At 37.0% G+C, this 23649-nt stretch overlaps 1 protein-coding gene across 2 annotated transcripts in view; it reads left to right on the forward strand.

Moving 5' to 3' along the window:
- SFMBT2 (Scm like with four mbt domains 2) overlaps positions 1 to 23649 on the forward strand; it is a 386915-nt gene that overhangs the window by 274313 nt on the left and 88953 nt on the right. For both annotated transcript variants that reach the window (XM_074194176.1, XM_074194177.1), the window contains 3 exons: positions 7386 to 7487; positions 10938 to 11085; positions 18286 to 18368. In XM_074194176.1, the coding sequence (XP_074050277.1) occupies positions 7386 to 7487; positions 10938 to 11085; positions 18286 to 18368 (333 nt within the window). The remainder of the gene's footprint in view (positions 1 to 7385; positions 7488 to 10937; positions 11086 to 18285; positions 18369 to 23649) is intronic.

Consider the following 23649-nt stretch of genomic DNA (forward strand, 5'->3'; position numbering starts at 1 on the left):
CCATAGATGGCTGTCTGTTAGTCTTTACATTGTTTCCATGGTATACAATGATCTAAGTCGAATGTGATGAGAGAGCAATCACATCCTTAAGGGAGAAAAATAAAGTATAAGGGATAGCAAAATTACATAATAAGATAACTTTTTTTTAAATTAGAGGTAATAGTCTTTGGTCTTTGTTCAAACTCCACAATTCTTACTCTGGATACAGATGGACTTCTCCTCCACAGATATCCCAAAATTGTGCCTGATTGTTGCACTGATGGTATGAACAAGTCTATCAAGATTGATCATTGCCCCCATGTTGCTGTTGTGTACAGTGTTTTTCTGGTTCTGCTCATCTCACTCAGGATCAGTTCATGCAAATCCCTCCAGGCTTCCCTGAATTCCTGTCCCTCCTGGTTTCTAATAGAACAATAGTGTTCCATGACATACATATACCACATTTGCTAAGCCATTCCCCAATTGAAGGACATTTACTTGATTTCTAATCTTTTGCCACCACAAACAGGGCTGCTATGAATATTTTTGTACAAGTGATGTTTTTACCCTTTTTTATCATCTCTTCAGGGTATAGACCCAGTAGTGGTATTGCTGGATCAAAGGGTATGCACATTTTTGTTGCCCTTTGGGCAAAGTTCCAAATTTCTCTCCGGAAAGGTTGGATGAGTTCACAGCTCCACCAACAATGTAATATTATCCCAGACTTCCCACATCCCTTCCAACAATGATCATTATCCTTTTTGGTCATATTGGTCAGTCTGAGAGAAGCTTTAATTTGCATTTCTCTAATAAGTAATGACTTATAGCAGTTTTTCATATGACTATGGATCACTTTGATTTCATCATCTGTAAATTGTCTCTGCACATCCTTTGAACATTTGTCAATTGGGGAATGTGTTTTTGAAAATTTTGACTGTATATTTTAGAAATGGGTCTTTTGTCAGAAATACTATTTGTAAAAATTGTTTCTCAATTTACTATATTTCTTTTGATCTTGGTTACAGTGGTTTTGTCTGTGCAAAAGTTTTTTAATGTAACCAAAATTGTCTATTTTTAATGATGTTCTCTGTCTCTTCCTTGGTCAACTACTTCCCTTTCCCTAGATCTGACAAAGTAAACTATTACTTGATCTCCTAATTTGCTTATAGTATTGTTTTTTATGTCTAAATCCTATATCCATTTTGATCTTATCTTGATGTAGGATATGAGGTATTGATCTAATCCAAGTTTCTGCCATACTAAACTAACTTCCAATTTTCCCAACTTTTTTTTTTATTAAAGAGAGTTTTTATCCCAATAGCTGGATTCTTTAGGTCTATTAACAGCAGATTACTTTAATCATTTCCTGCTATTGGACTTAGTCTATTCCACTGATTCACCACTCTGTTTCTTAGCCAATACCAGACAGTTTTGATGATTGGTGCTTTATAATATAATTTTAGATCTGGCAGGGCTAAGACACCTTCTTATGCACTTTTTTCATTAAAATCCTGGAAATTCGCAACTTTTTATTTCTCCATATGAATTTACCTTACAATTTTTTCTAACCCATTAAAGTAATTTTTTGGAATTTTGACTGGTAGGGCTAAACAAGTAATTTAATTTTGGTAGAATTGTCGCTTTTATTATATTAACTTGGCCTATCCATGAGCAGTTGATATTTGCCCAGTTATTTAAGTCTAATTTTATTATAATATCATTATTTATCTAATAATGTTAGTGTATGAATGGTACCTCAGAATTTGGCAAAGGCAAAATGAAACTTTCAATTCAGTGGTGAGTTCTTGATTATTTATAAACAGATTAACTGTTTTGTAGGTTTTATGCAAAATCATGAAACCTCTTCTCCCCCCCACCCCAATCTCTCCCCAGCTTCCAGAACTATGGGCTCAGAGTAGATCTGTCCAGAGTGACTTATCTCTGATTTCATTCCAAAATTAATAGTATGACTAAGCTTATTTTGTTGTTTTCTGTTATCTATACCTCTAACATCACCCACCTGATTTGGGGAGTGTTGGAGGAGAAGGAATATAGGTTTGAATATTGCATATGAAAGACTTTTTTTCAAAATATTGCTTAGTTTTGTCAAACTAGTTTCCATCCTCCTTCCTTCTTTATTCCTTTTTTTATAAATTTTTTTAAAATAAAAGATGACTCTCTGGGAGAGGAGGGAGGGATGCATTAGAAAAACATAGGTTATATAACATAGGAAATCAATAAAGTTTATTTGGGGAAAAAAACTATATGGGATAGTACCCAGTATTACTATTGAATCGAATATATAAATGTATTTACTGTCATTTTAATTAGCATTTCAGATCCTGTCCATGTGTGGTAAATGAGTTATATGGTCATTTTCATAGATGAAAAGAGAGACAAAGAAGTTAAATGGCTAAATTAAGGATACAGAGATTAAGAATTAGGCATACAGTGAGAGATTGTGTCTTACACATGAACGTAGTCTTTTCTTAACTTAGAAGTCTTTCATGGACCACTAAACTGAAGAATAAATACCACTTTTAACAACACATATAACTTGAAGTTTGCATCTGGTAACATCAGCCATGTGGAATATAGCCACAGCCATAACTGTGTGGAATAAATACATAAGTCAGAAAGACCTCAAAGGAAGTATTTTCTTTAAATTGATGTAATTTATTCCAAAAGAGAGCCCCCCCACTAGACAAATGTTGATAAAATAAGACAGCACAGCAGATGCTGAGTATTCCTAACACACTGTTATGGTAGATCCATGTCTGGGAGATCAGGGTGAACTTGGGAACGAAAAATAGACCTATAGGACTAGGGGAAACCTGGGCTAGACCTTTCAGAGCATCTTGTAAACAGGCATGGATTGATGTAAGGGGACCTGACTCCCAATCCTGACTGTTCCACTTGCTACATTTGGGAGTCCAGGCAAGTTTTCCTTGTCAGTAAAATGGGCTTGGAGATTGTGATGGGCAATTTGACTCATATCATATCATAATCTTTCTTTCAGCTCAAAATTCATGATCCTATGGTAAAATAGATCTGAGATGAGTAGTGGTTTAAAATTTTGGTCCTGGCATTGTGGACCAGCATGAGGCAGGAAAGTCAACACTGATGGAAACTTTGAGGGAAGAAACAAGCAAATTTAAATCAGTTTTCATTATTCTGTTAAGAGAGTGGATAAAATGTGTAGCAGAAAATATTGCAATGTGAAAATGTTCTATTACAATTATTTTTGTTATTTTTCTATTATTTTGGTTGTGTCCAGCTCTCTGGGACCCTATTTGAGGTTTTCTTGGTCAAGATAACTAGAGTTGTTTTCCATTTCCTTCTCCAACTCATTTTACAGATGAAGAAACTGAGGCACAAAGGGCCAAGTGACTAGCCCAGATTTCACATAGCTAGTGCCTGAGGCCAGATTTCTGGCTCTACGCACTACCTTAGATGTCCATTGGTATAATAGTTCAGTAGTAAATAATGGACCCAAAGTCAGGAAGATATGAGTTCAAGTCCTACCTCTGATACATTCTAATTGTGTGATCCTTTGCAAGTGCCTTCAAGAAAAGGCTTTGACCTAGATTGGTCAAGAGGTAATATTCTGTCTTGGGAATTTCCTCTACAAATTAAATGCTAGTTCTTGTCCTACTTCTTATTACTAGGTGTAACACACAGTTTTAAATGGTGGGGGGGTGCAAATGAAGACAGAAAGAAGCAAACTTTCTAATGGAAGAAGGAAACATACTTCATTAAAATCACAATTTTGGTTCTTATACCCATCCCTATCACAATTGAGTTTCACAATAATGACCCTGGGTCGTTAAGTTTAAATTATATTTATGGCTGGTTTTAGAAAGTAAGGGTGTGTGTATTACAATTTCAAAAAAAAATTCATCAAAATATTTAATATCAAGGTTTAAGTATTTAAAAATACCCATAACTCTCTGTAATTTGAAAGATCCACTTACATATAATAAGAAAGCACTTCAATGCTATTGACTGCCTGTTGACAAACTAGAATGCCTGATTCACAATCTGTGATTTTGTCCTTGCTACCCTTATTGACACAGATTGCAAACCTTCTATGATTAATTGATGAAGACCTGCCTTGGAGAGAAAATGCATCACCCTACACCCAGCTTGGGGAAAAGCTCTGAGCGGAACTGCACTGGTCCTCACAAAGTGGGAATGTTCTAGTCAGATACCAGGCCTGGACTCAGGGTCTTTCCAGCTTGGCAGGGACTACTTGAGCTTATGGACCATTGGTTTGACTCTCAAGACTCCAAGGGTTTCAGACATTTAGTCCAGCTCAGACGCCTGCACCACTTATTGCCAGGACAGACTCCCAACAGCTCTAGTGATCTAATCCAATTCAGGGCCTTGTCCCTTCTCAGTAAGGCCCCCCTCCCCCCAAATCGAATTGCTTGCCTCAGGTGTCTCTTTGTTCCAGTCTATCCTCTATCCTGCTTCCAAGTAATATTCCTAAACAAAGGACGAATCATGTCTGTCTTCTGCTCAGTAAATTCCTGTGGTCCCCTCTAGGGGCAAAATACAGATTTCTCCATCAGGAATTCAAAGTCCTTACAGTTTGACTCTTGACTATCTTTTTATCTTTAACGGAGTTATCCCTTCCAAATCTGGGTAAATTTTTTGATCCACCCTTCAAACCAGAGAAAAAGTCTAAATTGTTAGGGTTTTAAAAAGATAAAGTATGTTGCTATTATACAGTGCACTACATATATATATATATATATATATATATATATATATATGTATGTATGTATGTTGAGCATTTCTGACTTTGTAAACTTTTTCTGTGTCATCTGCTGGCCTTTGTATAGTGCCTGAAGTTTCTGAAAACTTCCCCGAAATTAAAGCCAGCCCAAATTATCTTACAGCTGCAGTGGAGAAAGTTGTGACCCCAAAGGGTTACAACTGGACTCATTATTTGCAGCCTTTCTTTGTTTTTCTGTTTGTTTTTGGTTTCCTTAGATAAGAAATTTGATCTCCTGTCTCCATTGATCCTCATGCTTGGAACATGAGCCTTCCTTCCCTTTGTATAATGTCATATATTTATATCTTTTCCCAGCCTTGGCTTTCTCTATCCAGTAGAATGTAATCTCTTTAAGGGCAGAGACTATTTCATTTTTTTGTCTTGTGTCTTTAGTGCTTAGTAAATAGTGGGGACTTAATAAGTTCTTGCTGATTGAATTGAATCTGTGTCTAGATGATGAAGCATTACTTGTTTACCGAACAGTAACCTTCATTTTAACTTTTATGGTAATATTCCTGAATCCCTTGGAAGCAAGAAGACCCAAGTTCAAATTCAGCCTCAGACATTTGCTAGCTTGTGTCATCTAGACATTTAACCTCTCTTTTCCTCAGTTTCCTCAACTGTAAAAGGAGTACCAACCTCAGATTTGTTGAGAGCAAATGAAATACTTGTAAAGCATTTTGCATAATGTTTGGTGCACAGTAAGTGATATATAATGTTTATTATTACATCTCTCTTCTCCTGTCTTGCTTTTCTGAGCCACTTTTTTTTAATGATTTTGAAAAGTAGACTGGTGATTTTGAAAAGTAGACTGGTTCTTTCTATTAGATATTATTCCTTTGCCATACCAATGAAATGTAAACTGTAATTAAGTTTAAACTAATTTAAAGTTTTGTAAATTTTGACATGATGGAGGGAGTAGTGTTCATTTTCCTTTGTATGGTTTTGTTGACATGGAAATATAAACTCCTTGGGGACCATGAAGGTGTATCTTTGTATTGCCCAGTCCCTAGTTCTTAATTAATGCTTGTTGATTGACCCAGTTAAGCAATAGATTGTGGAGTAATTTCCTTGTGTAGACAGTTCTAGGGGGATAGTGGGGTAAGATAGTGGTGGTGGGGAGGGGGATTGGTTTTTGTTGCCATTATAGTGTTTATAATCTCTGACTTTTATGAGAGAAGTGGAATGGTGAAGGGGCAGATATTGGGTGTCTAGTCTTCTTGAGGCAGTACCAAATCATTAATTTATGAGTTAGTTGACTTTAAGACTCCTAGCCTTCCTTAGGACATTGTCTGTAGAAATCATCAGCTTAATTAAATATGATCCATAGTAGGTACTTCTACCTTACTGTCCTGCATTTGTTGGACTTTGTAGGTTGTAGTCAGACTTATATCACCAAAACTAACTTAATTAGCCCTAGCTTTTAATTAAAGGAAAAATGGAAACAAATTCCCATATAGGTATGTGTGCTTGATGCTCAACTTAATGCAAGTATTTTGAAATGCCAGAATTTATCTTTGGCCATTATTTCCTATGGGTTAGGCTGTAAATACATCCATTTATCTACCTCTATTTATATAGCCCGTGAGTGATGAGGTGGCCTTCATCTCAGAAAGATAAATTCTAGTTTCAAGCTTATAGCCAGCAGTATCTATAGCTATATGACTAAACTGAATGTTGGGATTTGTTTCCTTGAGAAGGCACCAAAACTGAAGGGGATTGTGATGGAGGGGGTTATAAATCTGGTATCCCAGTAGTAAGCAAGAGGAAAGGTATACACTTATTTCCTAGAGGTGAGGTCTAGACAGTTTATGCAACTATTAGCAGTCTTTGTATGTACTCATCTTCAAAATACATTGTTTGAAAAGTGTTTATTGATTGGGGAATAGGATACTTTTAGTGACAGAAGATGGGATAAAACTGTTGCCTATAAGATAATTGCTAGAGCAGATATTCTTTTTTTTAAATTTTTTTTTAGAGCAGATATTCTTAATTTATATCCTGGACCCTTTTGTCAGTCTGGACTCCTTCTTAGGATAATGTTTTTAAATACATAAAATAAATGTAGTTATCAGATTTTTTTAAAAAAGGTTAAGAACTCATGCTACAGGGCAATTGTGATTTGCATTAGAAAAGATCATATAATTCAACCATGTTGCTGCTTCTACCTTTAAAAAGAAACACTACTTTTACCTACCTCACAGCATGGTAAGGAAAGTATTTTACAAACCTTAAGGGCTATAAATGTAAGGAGTTACTGTTAATTCTTATTATTAATATTATTAGCATACCTGAGCTATATTTTAACTAACAGCATTTTCTGCCTATTAGAAGAAAAGCAGTGTTATGTGAATTTGTTCTTTATTCTTTTTAATTCAAAGATTGCTTTGAACAAACCTATTCCTCCTTCCTCCAAATTCCTGGAAAAAAAAGAAGCTATTAGCCTACAGAAAATAATCAAAGTTGCTCTACATTGCCATAATTAAAAATTTGAAGCTGGGAGAGTTAATTATTTCAGGCATATTTCAGTTGTTGCCAAATAAAATGTTTGAGAATATTATCCTGACAGTTTCTGAGTTAATTTTCAGCACTGTAGCTGCATTCACTCTTTTCCCCCCCTCAACAGGATCATGCGGATTTACGAAGCCATTTCTTCACAGTTGGTATGAAACTGGAGGCAGTGGATATGAGCGAGCCCTTTAATATCTGTCCTGCATCAGTGACTAAGGTGAGCCCCCTGAAAAGGGGATTAAACAAGCGGTTCAACCTCAAAGTCAGGCCTTGGGAATGTTGTTTTGCGCATGGAAAGGCAGAAGGACCCATCTAGCAGACACAAATATAGATTTACTACTTTACAGTCAGGTACTATTTCTAGTTTGGCTAAAGACTTTTTTGAGTGTTCAGAGGGTAGATTCCATCAGACAGCTTACGTATGGAAGGGTGATAAGACTCGTCTTCTGGGAAGAAGCAGAAGTATTGAAGGTAATAATACTGTTGAGCTTGGAGAAAGGATCACAATCCAATATAGTATCATGGATTCCTATCACTTCCAGGATCAAGTATAAAATCCCATGACATTCATAGCTTTAATGCTTGTACATAAGGGTCACTTATATCACCTTAATATTGATTTGTTTGTTACCTGATGATAGCTTGGAAATAGTTGTTGATTTTTTGTGATTTTTATGTTTATGTGATTTGGGTACCACCACCAAACTGCTGCCTTGATGCTTCATCATGGTGTGGAGTTGACCATGTGTTCTTGAAGGCTGTTGCCAACGGGTTCTGGCAGAGCCTACCAGTTTGGAAGTGCTTCAAGTGGGGGCCTAGCAACTGACTGTCAGTCTGTTGCTGGAGGAGCAGCCTAGCTTAATTTGGATAGACTCATCAACATATTGGCTGCAGGGCCATGCATTTTTCAGCCACAACAAATCTCCAAGACCTGTCTGCTAAGGCATATGGGGGTTGGGATGTGTCTAAATGTAGGCAGGACCCACTGAGACAAAAGTATTGAACCCTGAGATAGTCGATGGAAGAAAAATCTCAGATAAGTGCCCTCTGGTCATTTTTATCTGGTGAACTATAAATCTGTGACTTTAAAGTTCCCATTTTAACCTCTTCTTCTCTAGGTTTTTTTTTTTTTTTTTTTTGCTTTCTAATAGCAATAGTAGCTTTCTAGGAGCCACTAATCCTTACCATCTGTCTCCCTTCAGTTTTTATGTCCCCAGATACCACAAATATTGTCATAGATATGCCTTTTCTTTTTTGGTTGGGGGGAGGAAGGAGAAGTGTGATTCAAAGTTTAGAAATTAAACAGTGTTTAGGAATGGTATTCCAAGAGCCAAGTCATATAGTTGTTTTTTTTTTTTAGAAACTTCCCCTTTCATATCCTGAACCACTTCACCATCTGGAGGCCTTCATACTGTGTTGCTTTTAGGGTTAGCATATTTCTTTCCAAATACTGAAGAATGATAGCTTGCTGGAGCCTAGCCAGTCTCTCTTCTTTCCAGCAACAGTTGACACAGTAATGCCAGCTGCAGGTTTATTTGTATTATTTGTCAAGTTGTCTGAAAAGATAACTATTTCTGCAATGTCACCTTCTCCTGATATTTAAAAATAACAAATGGGACTACAGATTTTGGGGTTAGCTTGGTTGCACCAAAGATTCCACCTCTGTCCCACTATTTTGTGCTTAGAGTTCATTATTATATATGAAGTTAAATTGTAGTTGCAGGGAAGAGACATTCCAATTCTAAATGGTATAGCTTTGTATCTGTACATGTTTCTGACTCCTTTTTATTTACAATCTAGTTGGAAATATTTTAGGGTGTGGGGGAGAGTTTACTAGTGGGAATATTTTTCTTCATTACCAATCCAATTTGGAGCATGTTTCCCTTAATATATTAATTACTTCCTTTATCATCCCATTATTTCTTTGTATAGTTCTCTTGTATCAGAGGTTGAAAAAACAATTAGTCATCCAACTTAACATTTGCCCCTCTCAAAATCCTACTCAAATATTTTATGTTTGTAGTGAACAGAATTATTATGAATAACTATCATATGCTTATTCAAGATTCATTTTTCAGTAAAGAAATTGCCAGCATTTTCTTATTTATCAGGGGTATTACAAGTCTGCATTTCTTCTTAGCTTTAGGATATGCTTTAGAATATTGCCTTATATAGTATTGCATGCACCATGTTGTTATGAATATCATAATTTAATTTTTTTGTCTAAGACTATTCTTTTTAGAAATATTGCTCAAAAGAAAACAACAATAACAACAACAATGAAATGAATAAAGACAAATGTGGACAGGCATGAACTGAAACTTTTAATAAGGCACCCAACTAGAGCATTAAAGGGAGCCTTTCCTTGTGGTTCTAAATAACATTGTGGTACAGTAGAAAGAACTGAAATGGGAGTTCAGGATCTTGGCTCTACTACTAATAGTCTATGTGACTTTGGACAAGGCACTGCATCTCTTAAGGCCTCAGTTTCCTTTTCTGGAAAATAGAGTTTGTTATATTAGATGGTAGTGCTCTGTGCTTCTGTAACATGTGTAAAATCCATTGGAAGTCAGGAAATGGGCCAGCTGGGCTCTAGAGAACTGCTAGTTAATGTGAAATCTTAGCAGCACAGCTTAGCAATAGAATTGTTGTTATGAAGGTTATTTTTTTTACAGCTATTATCTGAAGAATTCAACAGAATTGAGGGACTTGTCAATTGACTCCCCCAAAGTACTGTATAAATGAAGGGGCTAAGAAGCATACCTTAGTTGGGCATTCCCCTCCTCTGAAAGGTGACTTTTTCAATTCAGAATCAGAGGTCTTTGTGCACTGACATCTAATAAGGTGGGAAAAAATCTGTTACTAACCTTTTGGCTTTATTGGACTCTTCTCTTAATCTTTTGTGCTTTCCAACATTAGGCCAGCTCTGCTATGTGACCCTTTTCTCCCACTTCATCTCTTTTTTCTTCATTATACTATTTTTTTTCCCCTCTTCCCCTTCTCTTTCCTCAAGGCTGCCATTCTCTCTTCCCTTGCCTCCGCCTCCCAGTTTCCTCCAAGACTTAGCTTCAATCCCACTTCCCTCACCACTGGTATCTTCCCTCTGAGATGAACTCCACTTATTCTATGTTTTGTTTGCCCTCTTGTCTCCACCATGACAGTGGGAACTCCATGTGACCAAGACCTTCATTCCTCTGTCTCCCCAGAAGATAGAACAGTGTCTGACACATCCTAATGCTCGTTGGCTGCTCAAGAGACAAATCTTTCTTACCATTAGTCTTAGTTTTCCTTCAAGTCACTTCTAAGGGAGCACCTTCCATGTTTTTTTCATTTTCCTTATTCTATTGATGTTTTCCCCCACCCCACCCCCAACCCATCTAATCTTGACTCTTATAGATTGGATTTTCTTTTTTTCCTCTTCTTTATCTATCTTTAAAAATCATCATGTACTTTTAGAGTTTCTCTTTGAAAAAGAGTTAGGATGACCATCTTTCCTTTTTTGACAACTGGACTGATTCTGTGACATACAGAAGATATAGAGTGCCTGATTAAATCATCAGTATCCAAGAAATTCATCATCCACCCATGTCTAGGAATGTGCCAGTATTTATTATCTCAGGATTTAGTAATTTAAGACTAACTTTTGTCTTCCTTTTTTTACTTTCAGGTTTTTAACAATCATTATTTGCAAGTGACTATTGATGACTTGAGACCAGAAGCTAAAACAATCTCAGTGCTGTGCCATGCAGATTCCTTAGGGATTTTACCTGTCCAGTGGTGCCTTAAAAATGGAGTCAACCTCACACCACCCAAGGGTTTGTATTCATTAATGTCTTGCTTTGATTTGAGGGTAGTTTGATTTTTTTTTGTTTTGTCTAATCCACATTGAAATAATGATGTCTTTGCTCATGTGAGTAATGAGTGCATAAGAATTGTCAGCTGCTGCAGAAGTAAATCAGGGGTGCCATAAGTGGAATTGTTTGTCCTTCCTTTTTAAAGAGGACCAGTGACATCAGAAAGAGTTTGTTATGACTTGCAAGTGAATTGGATTTGAGTGAGGGGGGGCTGTGCAAGTCACCAGCCTCACTTTTTCCTCAAGAGTCTTCTGGGTCCAGGGGCCAGATATGAATCAGGACTATTGGAGAGGACCTTAGGTACAGTGGGAGGCCTAACCTTTTTAAGCTAAGTTTTTTTCCCAGTTCTCAGTTTGTCTGAGACAATGATTAAGTCTAGTTAATAAATGAAGTAAAAAATGGCTTCTTTTACCTAACAATTGCTTATTACACCCACTCTGAGCCATCAAAATCTTAACAGTGACCAAGTAAGAATTGGACTGGGGCCTTTTGTTGACCAATCAGTGAGAGCCAGAGTGATTTGGGTTTAAGGCATAGTCCTTAAAAATGAAATCTAATTCAAAAATCCCTAGATATCTCATGAGGTTTCAGCAAAAAAAAAAAAAAAATTATATTCCTTTGAGTATAGCACTCGTAAGTATTGAATTGTATAGATAGAAGAAAACATGGAAGGAAAAGAATTGAATTAACTGTTTTGACCCACTGTGTTTTATTGTAATAAAACATTAATATTTTTGTGTCTCTTTATTTTGCATTTCTCATTCTTGGTTAAGTAAATTCTCAGTTGCTCTTGGAAGTACCAATTTGTCAATACTCTTCAAACTCTTTCTTCCTTTCTTCATATGGAATTCAATCCTTTGGAGATTTTCAATCAAAATTTGAGTCTGTAATGCCAAATTTGACTTACTTTGGTCTCTTATTTAGATTTTTTACCAACTAATGTCTGTAATATAGCTTTTAGATATCTGAGATTTAGGAAATTCATAAAATCAAATCCTCAGAGCCTATTTAGTCTTACAGGTACAATCCTTTCTAAAATACCTCTGACAAGTAGTTATCTTTACTTCAGAACCCATTGCCAATGTAATAACCCTTTCTACACTTGGATAACTTTCATAACTTGTCATCCTTGGGCCTAGCTCAACCCCCCCCAAGATCAAGCAAAGCAATCAAAGCTCAGTTCTGTGGGATAAATCCTTGAATATTTGAAGATAGCTCTCATGTCTCCCTAAGTCTGTCTCTTGGATAAAAATAGCCAGAGAAAGTTAGCTAGGTATAGAAAAGGTAGAATATCGTTTTATCAAATATTCAAGTAAATTAGGTCAGGGGGAGAAGAGAGTGGGAATTTTGCTAAGGATAGGTCACCAGTTCTAGGTGGAGGGCAGGAAGAAGAAACCACTTTATCTTCTGTGCCTCTCAATCACAATAGGAATGGTTTAACCTTGGGAAATAATTGGATTTGGGAATTAATTTCAAAGTCAATCCATGATTATTGGCAACAGATCTTCCTGATTTTCCATTCCTACTGCTGTTATCTTACTGAACACTTGAAGTTTTGAATGTCTCCGGTCCTTCATTATGACTGTAAGCCTTCCCACTCACCTTTCATGTGGCAGACCACTACTAGACTATTTTTCCTATTATTATCCTTTTTTATATCCTTCTCCTTTCTCCTGGTTCTCCAAAGTCTCATTACACTGTGGAGGTAATCCTGAGTTCTTGAAGGCAGGCAGATTCGGCCGTGGTGGAAAGTCAAATCAGCCAGCATTTATTGAGCACTTACTGTATGCTGGCTTTGTATTGACTGCTGGGGATATAAAGGAAGACAGAAGATAGTCCTTGGTCTTAAAGAGCTCATCCTCTGGTTGGAGAAAGCCTCACAAACAACAGTAGATGAACAATCAGGAGGAAAAATCAAAGAGAGATTAAGGAGAACCGGCAGAGGTTTCTTGTAGAAGATGGGCATTGAGCTGTTTGGAAGACAACAAATGAAGAGCATTCCAGGTCCAAGTGAAACTACCCCAAGCCCAGAGATGGCTGTCTTGTGTGGGACTAGTAAGGATGTGTGGAAGAAAGGCTTGGACCATGTTACTGCAATAAAATAATCCTGTTTTTCTGAGGACATGTCTCGTTAAGAACAGAGATGCTTTCCTAACCAGGCATGCTGCTTGGTGATGTATTCTTTGGCCCTGTGAAACAAAAATTGACACTAGCTTTCGATCCTGTATAATTACTACAGTTCATGAGCCCCTCCGGCCTTCTATAGTTGATGGCAGCAGAGTAGAAGAAAATAATGCTAAGGATCTGGCAAATTGGGATGGTCTGTAAAAGATCCACAAAAATTTTTATACCAAATTTTTTTCAAGGACAGTAGAGCCTCATACTTTGACTCCAATTTCAAATGACTTGAAGAGGACAAAGAGAAGAAAACAGCTAGAATAGATGGAGTGTTTACAGAGGAGATCTGTACTGAATCATTAATTCATAAGATACAGAAAGGTGTGGAGGTGGAGCGAGAGACCAAGTTGTGAAAAAAGATCTTGAACTTTACTGTTACTTTCCAAAAAAGACTATTAAGAGACTATCAAAGGGGGGCAACATAGGTAGATTTGTGGATACAGCCCTGACCTTGAAGTCCAGAGGACTTGAGTTCAAATTCAGCCTTAGTCACTTGTTAGTTGTTTGATCCTGGGCATGTTACTCAACCCTGATTGCTGAGTGCAGGGAGGGAGGGAGGGAGAGAGAGAGAGAGAGAGAGAGAGAGAGAGAGAGAGAGAGAGAGAGAGAGAGAGGAGAGAGAGAACATCAATATCTTTTTATTTAGGATCCCTTGGTGCTTAATACTTGTTGGTTATAAGCTTTTTTTAAAAATCACTTAATTTGGTGGGATAAAATATGTCTCCCACTTCCAGGACTTTTCCAAATAGGTAGCAAACAATGGTACTAGAATGTGATTCCAGGTTCCATAATCCTCAATCTAGTGTTTTTTTTTCCCCTGTCAACATACCATAATTATTATTGCTGTTTTTTTACACCCATCATAGTGTTTAATGCAGTGCTAAATGCATAGTGGATACTGAATCAATATTTCATCTTTTGAATAATTTGAGTGCACTACAAGATATAGGTAACAAAATAATGGTGCTGTCTAATGTCGATTTATTTTGGTAGTAAGGAAATGGATGATCTGTTTTATCCCCTTTGAACCTGTGCCAATCAGAACTGCATTCTGATCAATCAGTACTGGCTGTATCCAGTGTGATTTACCAGGCTCCCCTGGCTGCTTATTGCAAATCTTAATAGTTCTGAAGTTTTTCCACATTCTTTTTTCCCCCATCTACAAGGTTTTAAACACATTTTCCGACTTCAGTTAAGCCTTGTTACTTCTTGTTCTGTCTTTGTTGATTAATGAGGGTAATTGACCCCTGTCTCTTTATAATACAATCCAAAGCAATTTGTTTTTATACAGCAGTTCTCCAGGAGCTGTCACAAAACTGCTTTACAAAAAGAGCTCATTATCAGGCCTAGAGGAAGAGGAATTTAAAGAGATGAAGTGACTTGAGGTCCCTTGGGGAGGAAAGAGAAGTCTAAGCAGGTGGTACAGAAGCACATTGTTCCTGGGGCATGGTAATGAGCTGCCAATGCTGGGAGTGAGAGACTGGACCAAATAATCATTTGAGGTTCCTTCTAACTTGTATAATTCCATGTTCCTGATAAAGGAAGCATGATAAGATTCTAGGCACCAGGGATAGAAGGGAAGCCTAGCTTTTATAGTTCACTTCAGTAGTAATTAGAAAAAAAAATTCAAGAACCAAGTTTCTAGGTTAGAATTAGAAAGCAATCCTTTTCTCAAGGAGTTTACAAAGGGGATGCAACATGTACAGAGAAGGAAGAGAAGAGAAACTGGTTCTCAAAAAAGAGGCCTTGGATTACATCAAATTGTGGAATCAGATGTAACCAAGGAAAGATAGGTAATGCTAGGTTGAAAAAAGGATTGCATTAGGGCCTGTGGGAAGATTATTTATTTTGAGAACCGGGTTATTATTGTGAGTCATTTCGGGTCCAGATGTGGGGGGGGTATAGGGGTACTTACTTAACTCCCATACTTTTCCAGAACAATTACTTAATAGAAAATGAACATTTTGTAGTTGTGCCTGTCACAGAGCCAAGCTGTATAAGACATTGAGAATTTCTTGGTATTTTTCTTTGTTACCACCTTAATTTTAAGTTAAACATTCCAATAACTTTGTCAGTTAAGTATTAAGGACACCAAGATTTGTTCTCATGGTCTTGTAAGCTAGCTCAGCTTCTAGTTCTTTACCCTCATAGCTAATAGGGGATAACAGAAACTCAGCCAAAGAGGTGTGAAAGGTAAGAGAGTCCAGGAAGGGACCTGGTTCCTGCAGAAAAGGTTCATGAGAAAGACCCAGGGAGGACTCACCAGATCCAAGTATCTCTGAATATGCATAGGGCAGTCATGGCAGCAATGAAGCAGGAGAACAAAGTGTACAAATGAAGGAGATTCAGAGAAAAAAGAAAACTGGGGTTAAGAAACAGGGTGACTTGGAGCATCTATGCTATACAGTGGATAGAGCTGACCCTGGGATCAGGAGGCCTGTCTTACTGTTTGTGTGACCCTGGGCAAGTCACTTAACCCCATCAGCTTTCAAAGAAACAAAGAATGACTGAAAGGAAAAAAGGAACTCAGCTGGACTCAAGATATCTACTCTGTTAATTTTTATAGACAATTTACATACTCAGATTTTCATTTTTCCATAGGCTATTTATTATCTGCACAAACAGCACTTATTTCCTGGATGGTCTTCATAATACTTGCCTTCCAGCAGTAGAATCTGAATAAATGCTTCTTATCTAAAGTTAGCTAATTGATCTCTTAAAACATTAAGCCAATCAGTTTCAAAGATCTTTATGTTTAAGGAATTCCCATACTTTTGCCTGTTATGGATGATAATAAATATTATAATTATTTGGGGACTTTTTTGGTTTTGTTATGCCATCAAGTTTATAGGCTCTCCCATTTCTAGAAAACATCTTCTCCAGATGAAATATTTTCTTCCTCCAGAAAGGGAATGTGGATGTGGAAAGATGTTTATGTGTATCTTGTATATGCTGTCTAATACAATTTATTGTGTGTGTGTGTGTGTGTTAGTTTTGCTTAAATATATACATGTATGTGCACTGTCTAATACAATTTATTGTGTGTGTGTGTATGTGTGTGTGTGTGTGTGTGTGTTATGTGGTACGGGGGTTGTGTATCAAAACAAGACCTACCAGTTCAACTTTAAAAATAAAATAAGATGACTTCTCTATTGGATATGTTTAAAAATTCATTATTGTCATTATCCTTGAATCCAAAGAAATAAATAAATTCTTACCAAAAGACCATAATAGTAACCATATTAGTAACATTTCTGTACATTGTGCATCTTTCACGCTAACCTTAGAGGGTGATAGTGTGAGGGCATTCAGGAAGTAGGCTGGGCTGGAATGACCTCTAGTCCAATTTTCCCTTTTTTCTCATGAAGAAAGAAAGGAAGAAACCCTGCACAAGGGAAAAAGCACATGTTTTGCTAAGTCAGGCAAAGGAAATCAATTTATCATCTTAGAATGATAGACTGTTAAGCCTACAAGGGTCCTTCAGAACATCCCTTATGTGAACTCCCTCCATTTTATAGATGAAGAAATTAAAGCTCAGAAATGTCGGTTGTCCAAGGTCATACAGCTAGTTAGTAGAAAGTCCAAGACTTGGACACATCTTCCCATTCGCAGAACAGAATGCCACCACCTCAATTTGAGGTGCTTCCTCTGTTTTTGTAAAACATGTGTTTTGATCTGAGAAACCAATCTCCAAAGTCAGCTGATTTTAGATGCTCACAAAAAAAAATCAATTCAACCCTTAAACTAAAAAAGTAAAATTTTTATTAATGGAAGGGAAAAGTATTTTTTAAGAAACCCAGATTGTAAAATGGAAGAACCAGTCAACAGGAGAGAGAGATATGCTCTAACCGAGGCAGTCAAGAACAAGCTGTAAATGAAAGGGCTTCATTGTCCTTTGAGAAGGTCCAAGATTCTTGTAAAGGAATCAGACTAGAAACCGTCTTAAAGTTGTTAACCCTTTCCTCTATTAAGTTGGGATAGTTTGGAGGGTGTGGCAGTTATATGGTCGGTCACAAATGCACTTTTGGGGTTTGAATTTTAACTTTTATTTTAACTAGAAAATTATTGCTTTTAAAAGAAGTCACTGTATTCCAAATTCTTAATTAATTAATTTATTTGGCAAGCAATGAGGTTAAGTGACTTGCCCAAGCTCACACAGCTAAATAAATATTTTATCTGAGGTGGGATTTGAACTTAGGTCCTCCTCACTCCAGGGCTGGTGCTCTATCCACTGTACCACCTAGCTGCCCCTTCTTAATTTATTTTTAAGAAAAATTTTAAAATAATGGACTATTAAAAAAACGGACCATCAACAACTAGATGCTTGATACTCTTAGCTGTTCACCGAGCCTGCCTGCCCATTGAGCCAGGGCTTCTGCAAACATAGGTAATGTTCCAGTACAATCAACCTACTCCCTTCCTACATTTCTAGTTTTCCTTCAGCTTACTCCCTAGTATATACTCCTCAGTCCTGTGACACTGGCCTCCTGGATATTCATGAACAAGACCTTCTCTCTCTTAGCTTTGAGATTTTTCTCTGCCTGTCATTCATACTGTAAAGCTCTACCTCCTTTATTTTAACTATTTTCCTTCATGGCTTCCTTCAGTTTCCAATTAAAATTCCACCTTCAACAGAAAGCCTTCACTAACTCTTCTTAATTACAGTGCCTCCTCTCTTTTATGTACTTCTTATTTATCCTGCCTATTGGTTGCCTTGTATATATTTGTTTGCATTACTGTCCCTTAGATTGTAAGCTCCTTGAGGGCAGGGACTTTCTCTTTTCATATCTCCTATGCTTTGCACAGTGCCTAGCATGCAGTAGGTGCTTAATAATGTTTAGTGTTGGATTGAAATTAATCTACTTATCAGGCCTAGCTTTGTTTCTCTTATCCATTCAGTAAGAAAGTGTCATCAGACTATTTGACTATCTCTAGTTTGGCCTAATGAGTTTTTTTTTGTTTTTATCATTTTGTCCTGTTCAGGTTATACTGGCCAGGACTTCGACTGGGCAGATTATCAGAAGCAGCATGGTGCCGAGGCTGCGCCTCATTTCTGTTTCAGAAATGTAAGTGTGCTATTTGTTAACCACAAATTAAATCAGATTGCTGCCCAGTGTCAGCAGCAGTCTTTCCCTGGTTGACATATTTTCTTTTTCCTCTCTCAGTGCATGTATTAAAACTTGAAGGATTATCTTTTGTAGATAAATATCTACAATGTTGGTGCTCTCCTTAAGGTCTCATGAATCTGGAGGACTTTTTATGAGTTCTTCTATAGAACTACAATAAGGTACAAGGACATAATATGTCATTATGTTGCCATATCATAAAAGCTTTGGTGTTTTTGAATCAAGTCTCTGACCTCATTGTCTATGATTCTTAAATGGTATCCTAGGAGTGTTAGAAATAACTGAACTCCGTCACCCCAAATACATTCTAAAAGCATATTTTTAAGACCCCTGTAAGCATGTATATGTGCTTTAATGTGAGGGTATTCAAAGACTTTAATTGACTTATTCTCTTACATTCTGTTCTGATCTAGCTTATTCTGAGCAGCCACCTTTTTCAGGTGGATCTTATTGGTATAGTCATTGTGGTGTTGTGGCACATGAAGCAATTATAATTACATTTGAGAACACCTTATTTTTATACACAGTGATTGCCCCTTAAATAGTTTGTAGACACTATTCATTTTGGTTTCATGGCGTTAATGGGAAGAAGCTGGGTCATACATTTAGAGCTAGGAAGGGCTCTAGTTCAGCCAGTCTTAGTCTTTTTGAAGTTACCCATCCTTCTCAAATTTAGGTTACTTTGCTAAGGTCACAAAGAGGAAATAGCAAAGTCGAACTTGGAATCCTCTGATTCCAAGATTTGACAGTTGAGGAAATCATGGCAAATAGAGGTCATTTGACTTATCCAGGGATATGTATCTAATGTCTGAGATTGCACTTGAACTCGAGCCTCCTTGCCTCTCCAGGACACCCCTTTGTTACCTAGCCATTAGAGAGCTGCTCTCTTAACTACATTGAAAGTAGGCCTGTTTCATCTTTCTAAAGGCTTGTAGCCATGTTGGGCTTCCCATCCTTTTTTTCTTTTATCACTCACAATTCAAGAAGAACATCAGCACTTTCAGAGATCAGGTTTCCTCAAAACAGCTTTGTAAGGTGGTGGTTCTAGATATTTTCCTCATTTTCTTTGCAAAGGGGCTCTGAGATATTAAGTGACTGTCCCCAATTAGGAAGTATTTGAGGATTTGACCCTTCTGGGGTGAAGCATGGTGATAGAGTTCATCCCAGGAATCTATGTCCTTAGACATTGTCGTCATCGTCCATTATCATAGTTTATGTCCTGGAGTTTGTAAAACATTATCAGATCCTAGCACTTAGGCTAAAGGAACCTTAAGAATCACCTTTCTTTTTATAGATGAGAAAATGGTTCAAAAAATAAATGTTACGGCCCTTTAAAAATAAACATTATTAGTCAATAGTGCCTTATTATAGTAGATTTTTTTTCTTTTTTTAGGTTTTTGCAAGGCAAATGGGGTTAAGTGGCTTGCCCAAGGCCACGCAGCTAGGTACTTATTAAGTGTCTGAGACTGGATTTGAACCCAGGTACTCCTGACTCTAGGGCCAGTGCTTTATCCACTGCGCCACCTAACCGCCCCATTATAGTAGATTCTTAATAAATATTTGTTGGATTGGATTTACTATCTTAATTTCATTTGGCCTCAGTTTCTTCAGCTGTTAAATTGAGGTTCAAAATGAGTCAACATTATGAGTTGGCCAAAAAAACCAAAAATGCTAATAAGATTAGGAGAGGTATAGTGTTCAAGGCGAATTCCACACAAGTCAGACCACATCTGGAGCATGTTATGTTGAAAAAATACATGTTTTCTAAAAGTTTTATTTATTTAGTTGTTTTAATTTCATTTATGAACCTAATCTCAGTATTCTTGGAGGCAGAAGGGAAGAGGAATTTACTAGGCTAGGGGGAGAGCCAGCACAACACCACAGTAGTCACTGGACTATCATGGGTGAGGAGTGGTCAGGGGCCAGGAGGACCGACCTGGAGCATGTGGCTAAGAGAAATACTGTCTCTTAAAGACTGGAAAGATAGGAAGGGACTAAGTTGTAAAGATATTTAAATGGCAAACAGGAATTTGCATTTTTTTTAGAAGTGATAGGCTTCTGGATTCTTTCATTATCCCCTAGGAACCATAGAAAACTCCTTGATATGTTCCTTTTGTAATATTTTTCCTGCTAAGAGAGATGTTTCCTTACCAGTCTTTTGGGGTTTGAAGAGAAAATTTTGAAAATCTCTACATCATTTCTGTTTCCAGGAGCCAAGCATCTTTCCTGATTTTAAATATTTTCTTAGTTGTTTCATCTTTTGCAGTCCTCTGTGATTCTGCCTCTACCTCAGCTCCTCCCACTGTTAAAACAGAGGGACTCACAAATGGCCCTCATCACCCGCCAGCTCCCAAACCTTAACAGATATTCTCTAAGATGAAATAGGTTTTAATTATTTTGTTGTTGTTGTTGTGTATTCATTAGTAGAAGGCTTATTACAAAAATGTTCCCCTTTGTTTTCTGGCTCTTGATTTATTTAACAGGCAGGATTATAATCTGCCTGTTGGCATATGCCTTGCATTAACTGGCAAGTTGTTGAATTTGTCAGCTCTCTACAAGCACCCTTTGATGGAATGCTTATTATAAATTCATTTTTTAATCACACATCTCCAGTGTAGCACAGCAGATCTAATGTGGAAGTGCAGGCATTGCCGCCATTTCCCTGGGGATGTTTAAACAATCATAGGCAGTTATGAAATGGATCGACACAACCAAATGCTTAGTAAAATAAACTCACAGGTAACTGTTTTCTTATTGATCCTTTACAAATTAGCCTCAAGCGGTGAGTTGAGTTGAACTGAAAATAGGTTTTGTGTGGTTTTAGTTTTTCTCTGTTAACTAAAATAGAAAGCACTGTAACTCACTTTTTCAGAGGGTTAGAGGGCAAGTGGTCAGGAGCTTTGAGAGAAGCTCAGTGCCCAATATGGGGGGCCAGTTGCTAAGAATGGGAACATGTTTGAGTCAGACTTCATAAAGAATAACAAGAGTATGGAACCAATTAATTTAGATGTAATTGGATGCAAATAACTTTGCCATTCCACTTATACAGAAGTAGGTTTATTTTTTTTAAGTTTAAAGACTATATTTGACTTTAATTGAATGACACACAGAGGTATTACAAAGTAATGAGACTATTTTCTCTGACACAAGTGACAATTCCATATCATTATTTCATAGTTGTATTGTGAACATACACTGCCAGATAGGCATATTTTTCTCAAATATTCTAATATCCACATGATTTATTGGACTAAATGTTATTCAGCATATGCATGCCAATGCAGTGATAGGAGTTGTTAATAAGTGGAGCAAGGGAAAATTAGAAATGCATCAAATAAGGACAGAACACCTTTGTTATCCAGATGTGATTTATTTTGTGAATTGTCTAGTTCTTCCTTTTTTTGTCACTCTCTTACTCATTAGTAGCCCTTCCTATGTCCATTTCCCTCTAAACAGTCCCACTGCTATTTAATCTAAGAAATTAAATGCAGTCTAAGCTAATTAATACTTGGGTGGAAGGTTGCTTGGGGATGCTATTTGTATGTGACCAGATAGCTCAGTTTTTCTTACCTATTGTTAGATAATATGGTTAAGGGTCTTGTATGAACAAATTTATTCTGGATCATTTCTTAATTATATAGACTTTTAAACTATCACCTTAAGTCTGGAAAAATGTTTTGGTGGCTACAAATGATACTAGTCAAAGGAGTTTGGATGGACCAGTACCATTATCTTGAATATGAAAGCCAAAACAAATTTTAAAGTCCACTCATGGTGAAGTCATCTTTATGACATCTCACTTCATTATCTTCACATAGAGTAGACTTCAAATTAGAAGTTCTAATTGTGTTTCTCATTACCAGGTATTATTTTTAAAGGTTAGTCTGGGAATGATATTGAAATTGTTAATTAATGGTGAGTATTAAGCACATATTTGATGCCAGGCAACTGCTAAGTGCTAAGAATATGAACATATATATATATATATATATATATATATATATATATATATCAGATTATATAAGAATAAAATCAGAGAGAAAGACAGTTCTTGCCTTTGAGGAGCTTCCATTCTTTTGAGGGAATATTACCCATAAAAAAGACCAGAGGGCTTAGAGATTCTGGAGAAACTTCTAATTTAGAAATTAGGGAGGAATTTAATATTCAGAAAAAATGACAAGAGTAAAAAGACCTTCCACAGAGAAGGCTGCAGAGCCAGATGGAGAAGATGTCCAAAGAGTCAGGAGTGAAGCTTGGGAATTAGGTGTGGATTTTACCCACTGATGCCATCAGTATCTTCTGCTAGCGTGAAGAATTGAGAGTTGACCAAGCTTAAGAAACTGTAAAATGAAAAATATCATTTGTCTTTAGCTCGTACTTGTGGTAGCACTTGAAATACCTGTCTACCATCTGGAAAATCGAGTTCTACCTTCGGGACCTTTTTGAAATCTCTTAGTACCATGTATTTTCTCATAGTAAAATGGGATTAATGATGGGGTTGTTATCCTTATCTGACAGAGGGTGATATGAAAATGATGGATTAGTTTGTGCAGTGTCATCATTCTTGGCTATGAATGAAATGCCATTTAGAATATTATAAGTCATCATCAGATAATAGTGATGGAAAATAGCTGATCTCAGAATCAGGAAGAAGACCCATATGGCCGAGTCACTAAAACCTCTCAGTGCCCTAGATTTCCCAGCACCACAGGTTATAAAGGGGCCAATATGGTGGAGAAGTTATGATAGAGAAGTTCTAGGTCCAGGTCCGACCCTTATCCCTATTCTCAAATATTATGTCGTTTTTTTGTTGTTTTTCAGTGATACCCCCCCCCCCCTTTTTGGCAAAGATATTGGAGTATTTGCCATTTCCTTTTCTCACTCATTTTACTGATGAAGAAACTGAGGCAAATAGAATTAAGTGACTTGCCCAGCGAATAAATATCTGAGGCCAGATTTGAAATTAGGTTCTCCTAACTCCAGGGCCAGTGGTCAACCCTCCATGTCTTCTAGCTACTCTAAGAAGGTCAGACTTACAATAAGCTGTCAGAGAAAGTTTTCTGGGGATTTGCAGTTGGATGGCAGCTCATGTGCACCTGTATTTAATGCCTTCCCTGGAAGTCACTTACGCTCTGCACATGACCTAAGAACTCCAAAGGCATATGGTCTCTGACACATCTCAATACTTAGTAAAGTAAACTCATAGGTAATTGTTTTGCTT

Source organism: Macrotis lagotis, chromosome 7, assembly GCF_037893015.1.
Source record: "Macrotis lagotis isolate mMagLag1 chromosome 7, bilby.v1.9.chrom.fasta, whole genome shotgun sequence".
NCBI classification, from domain to species: Eukaryota; Metazoa; Chordata; class Mammalia; order Peramelemorphia; family Peramelidae; genus Macrotis; species Macrotis lagotis.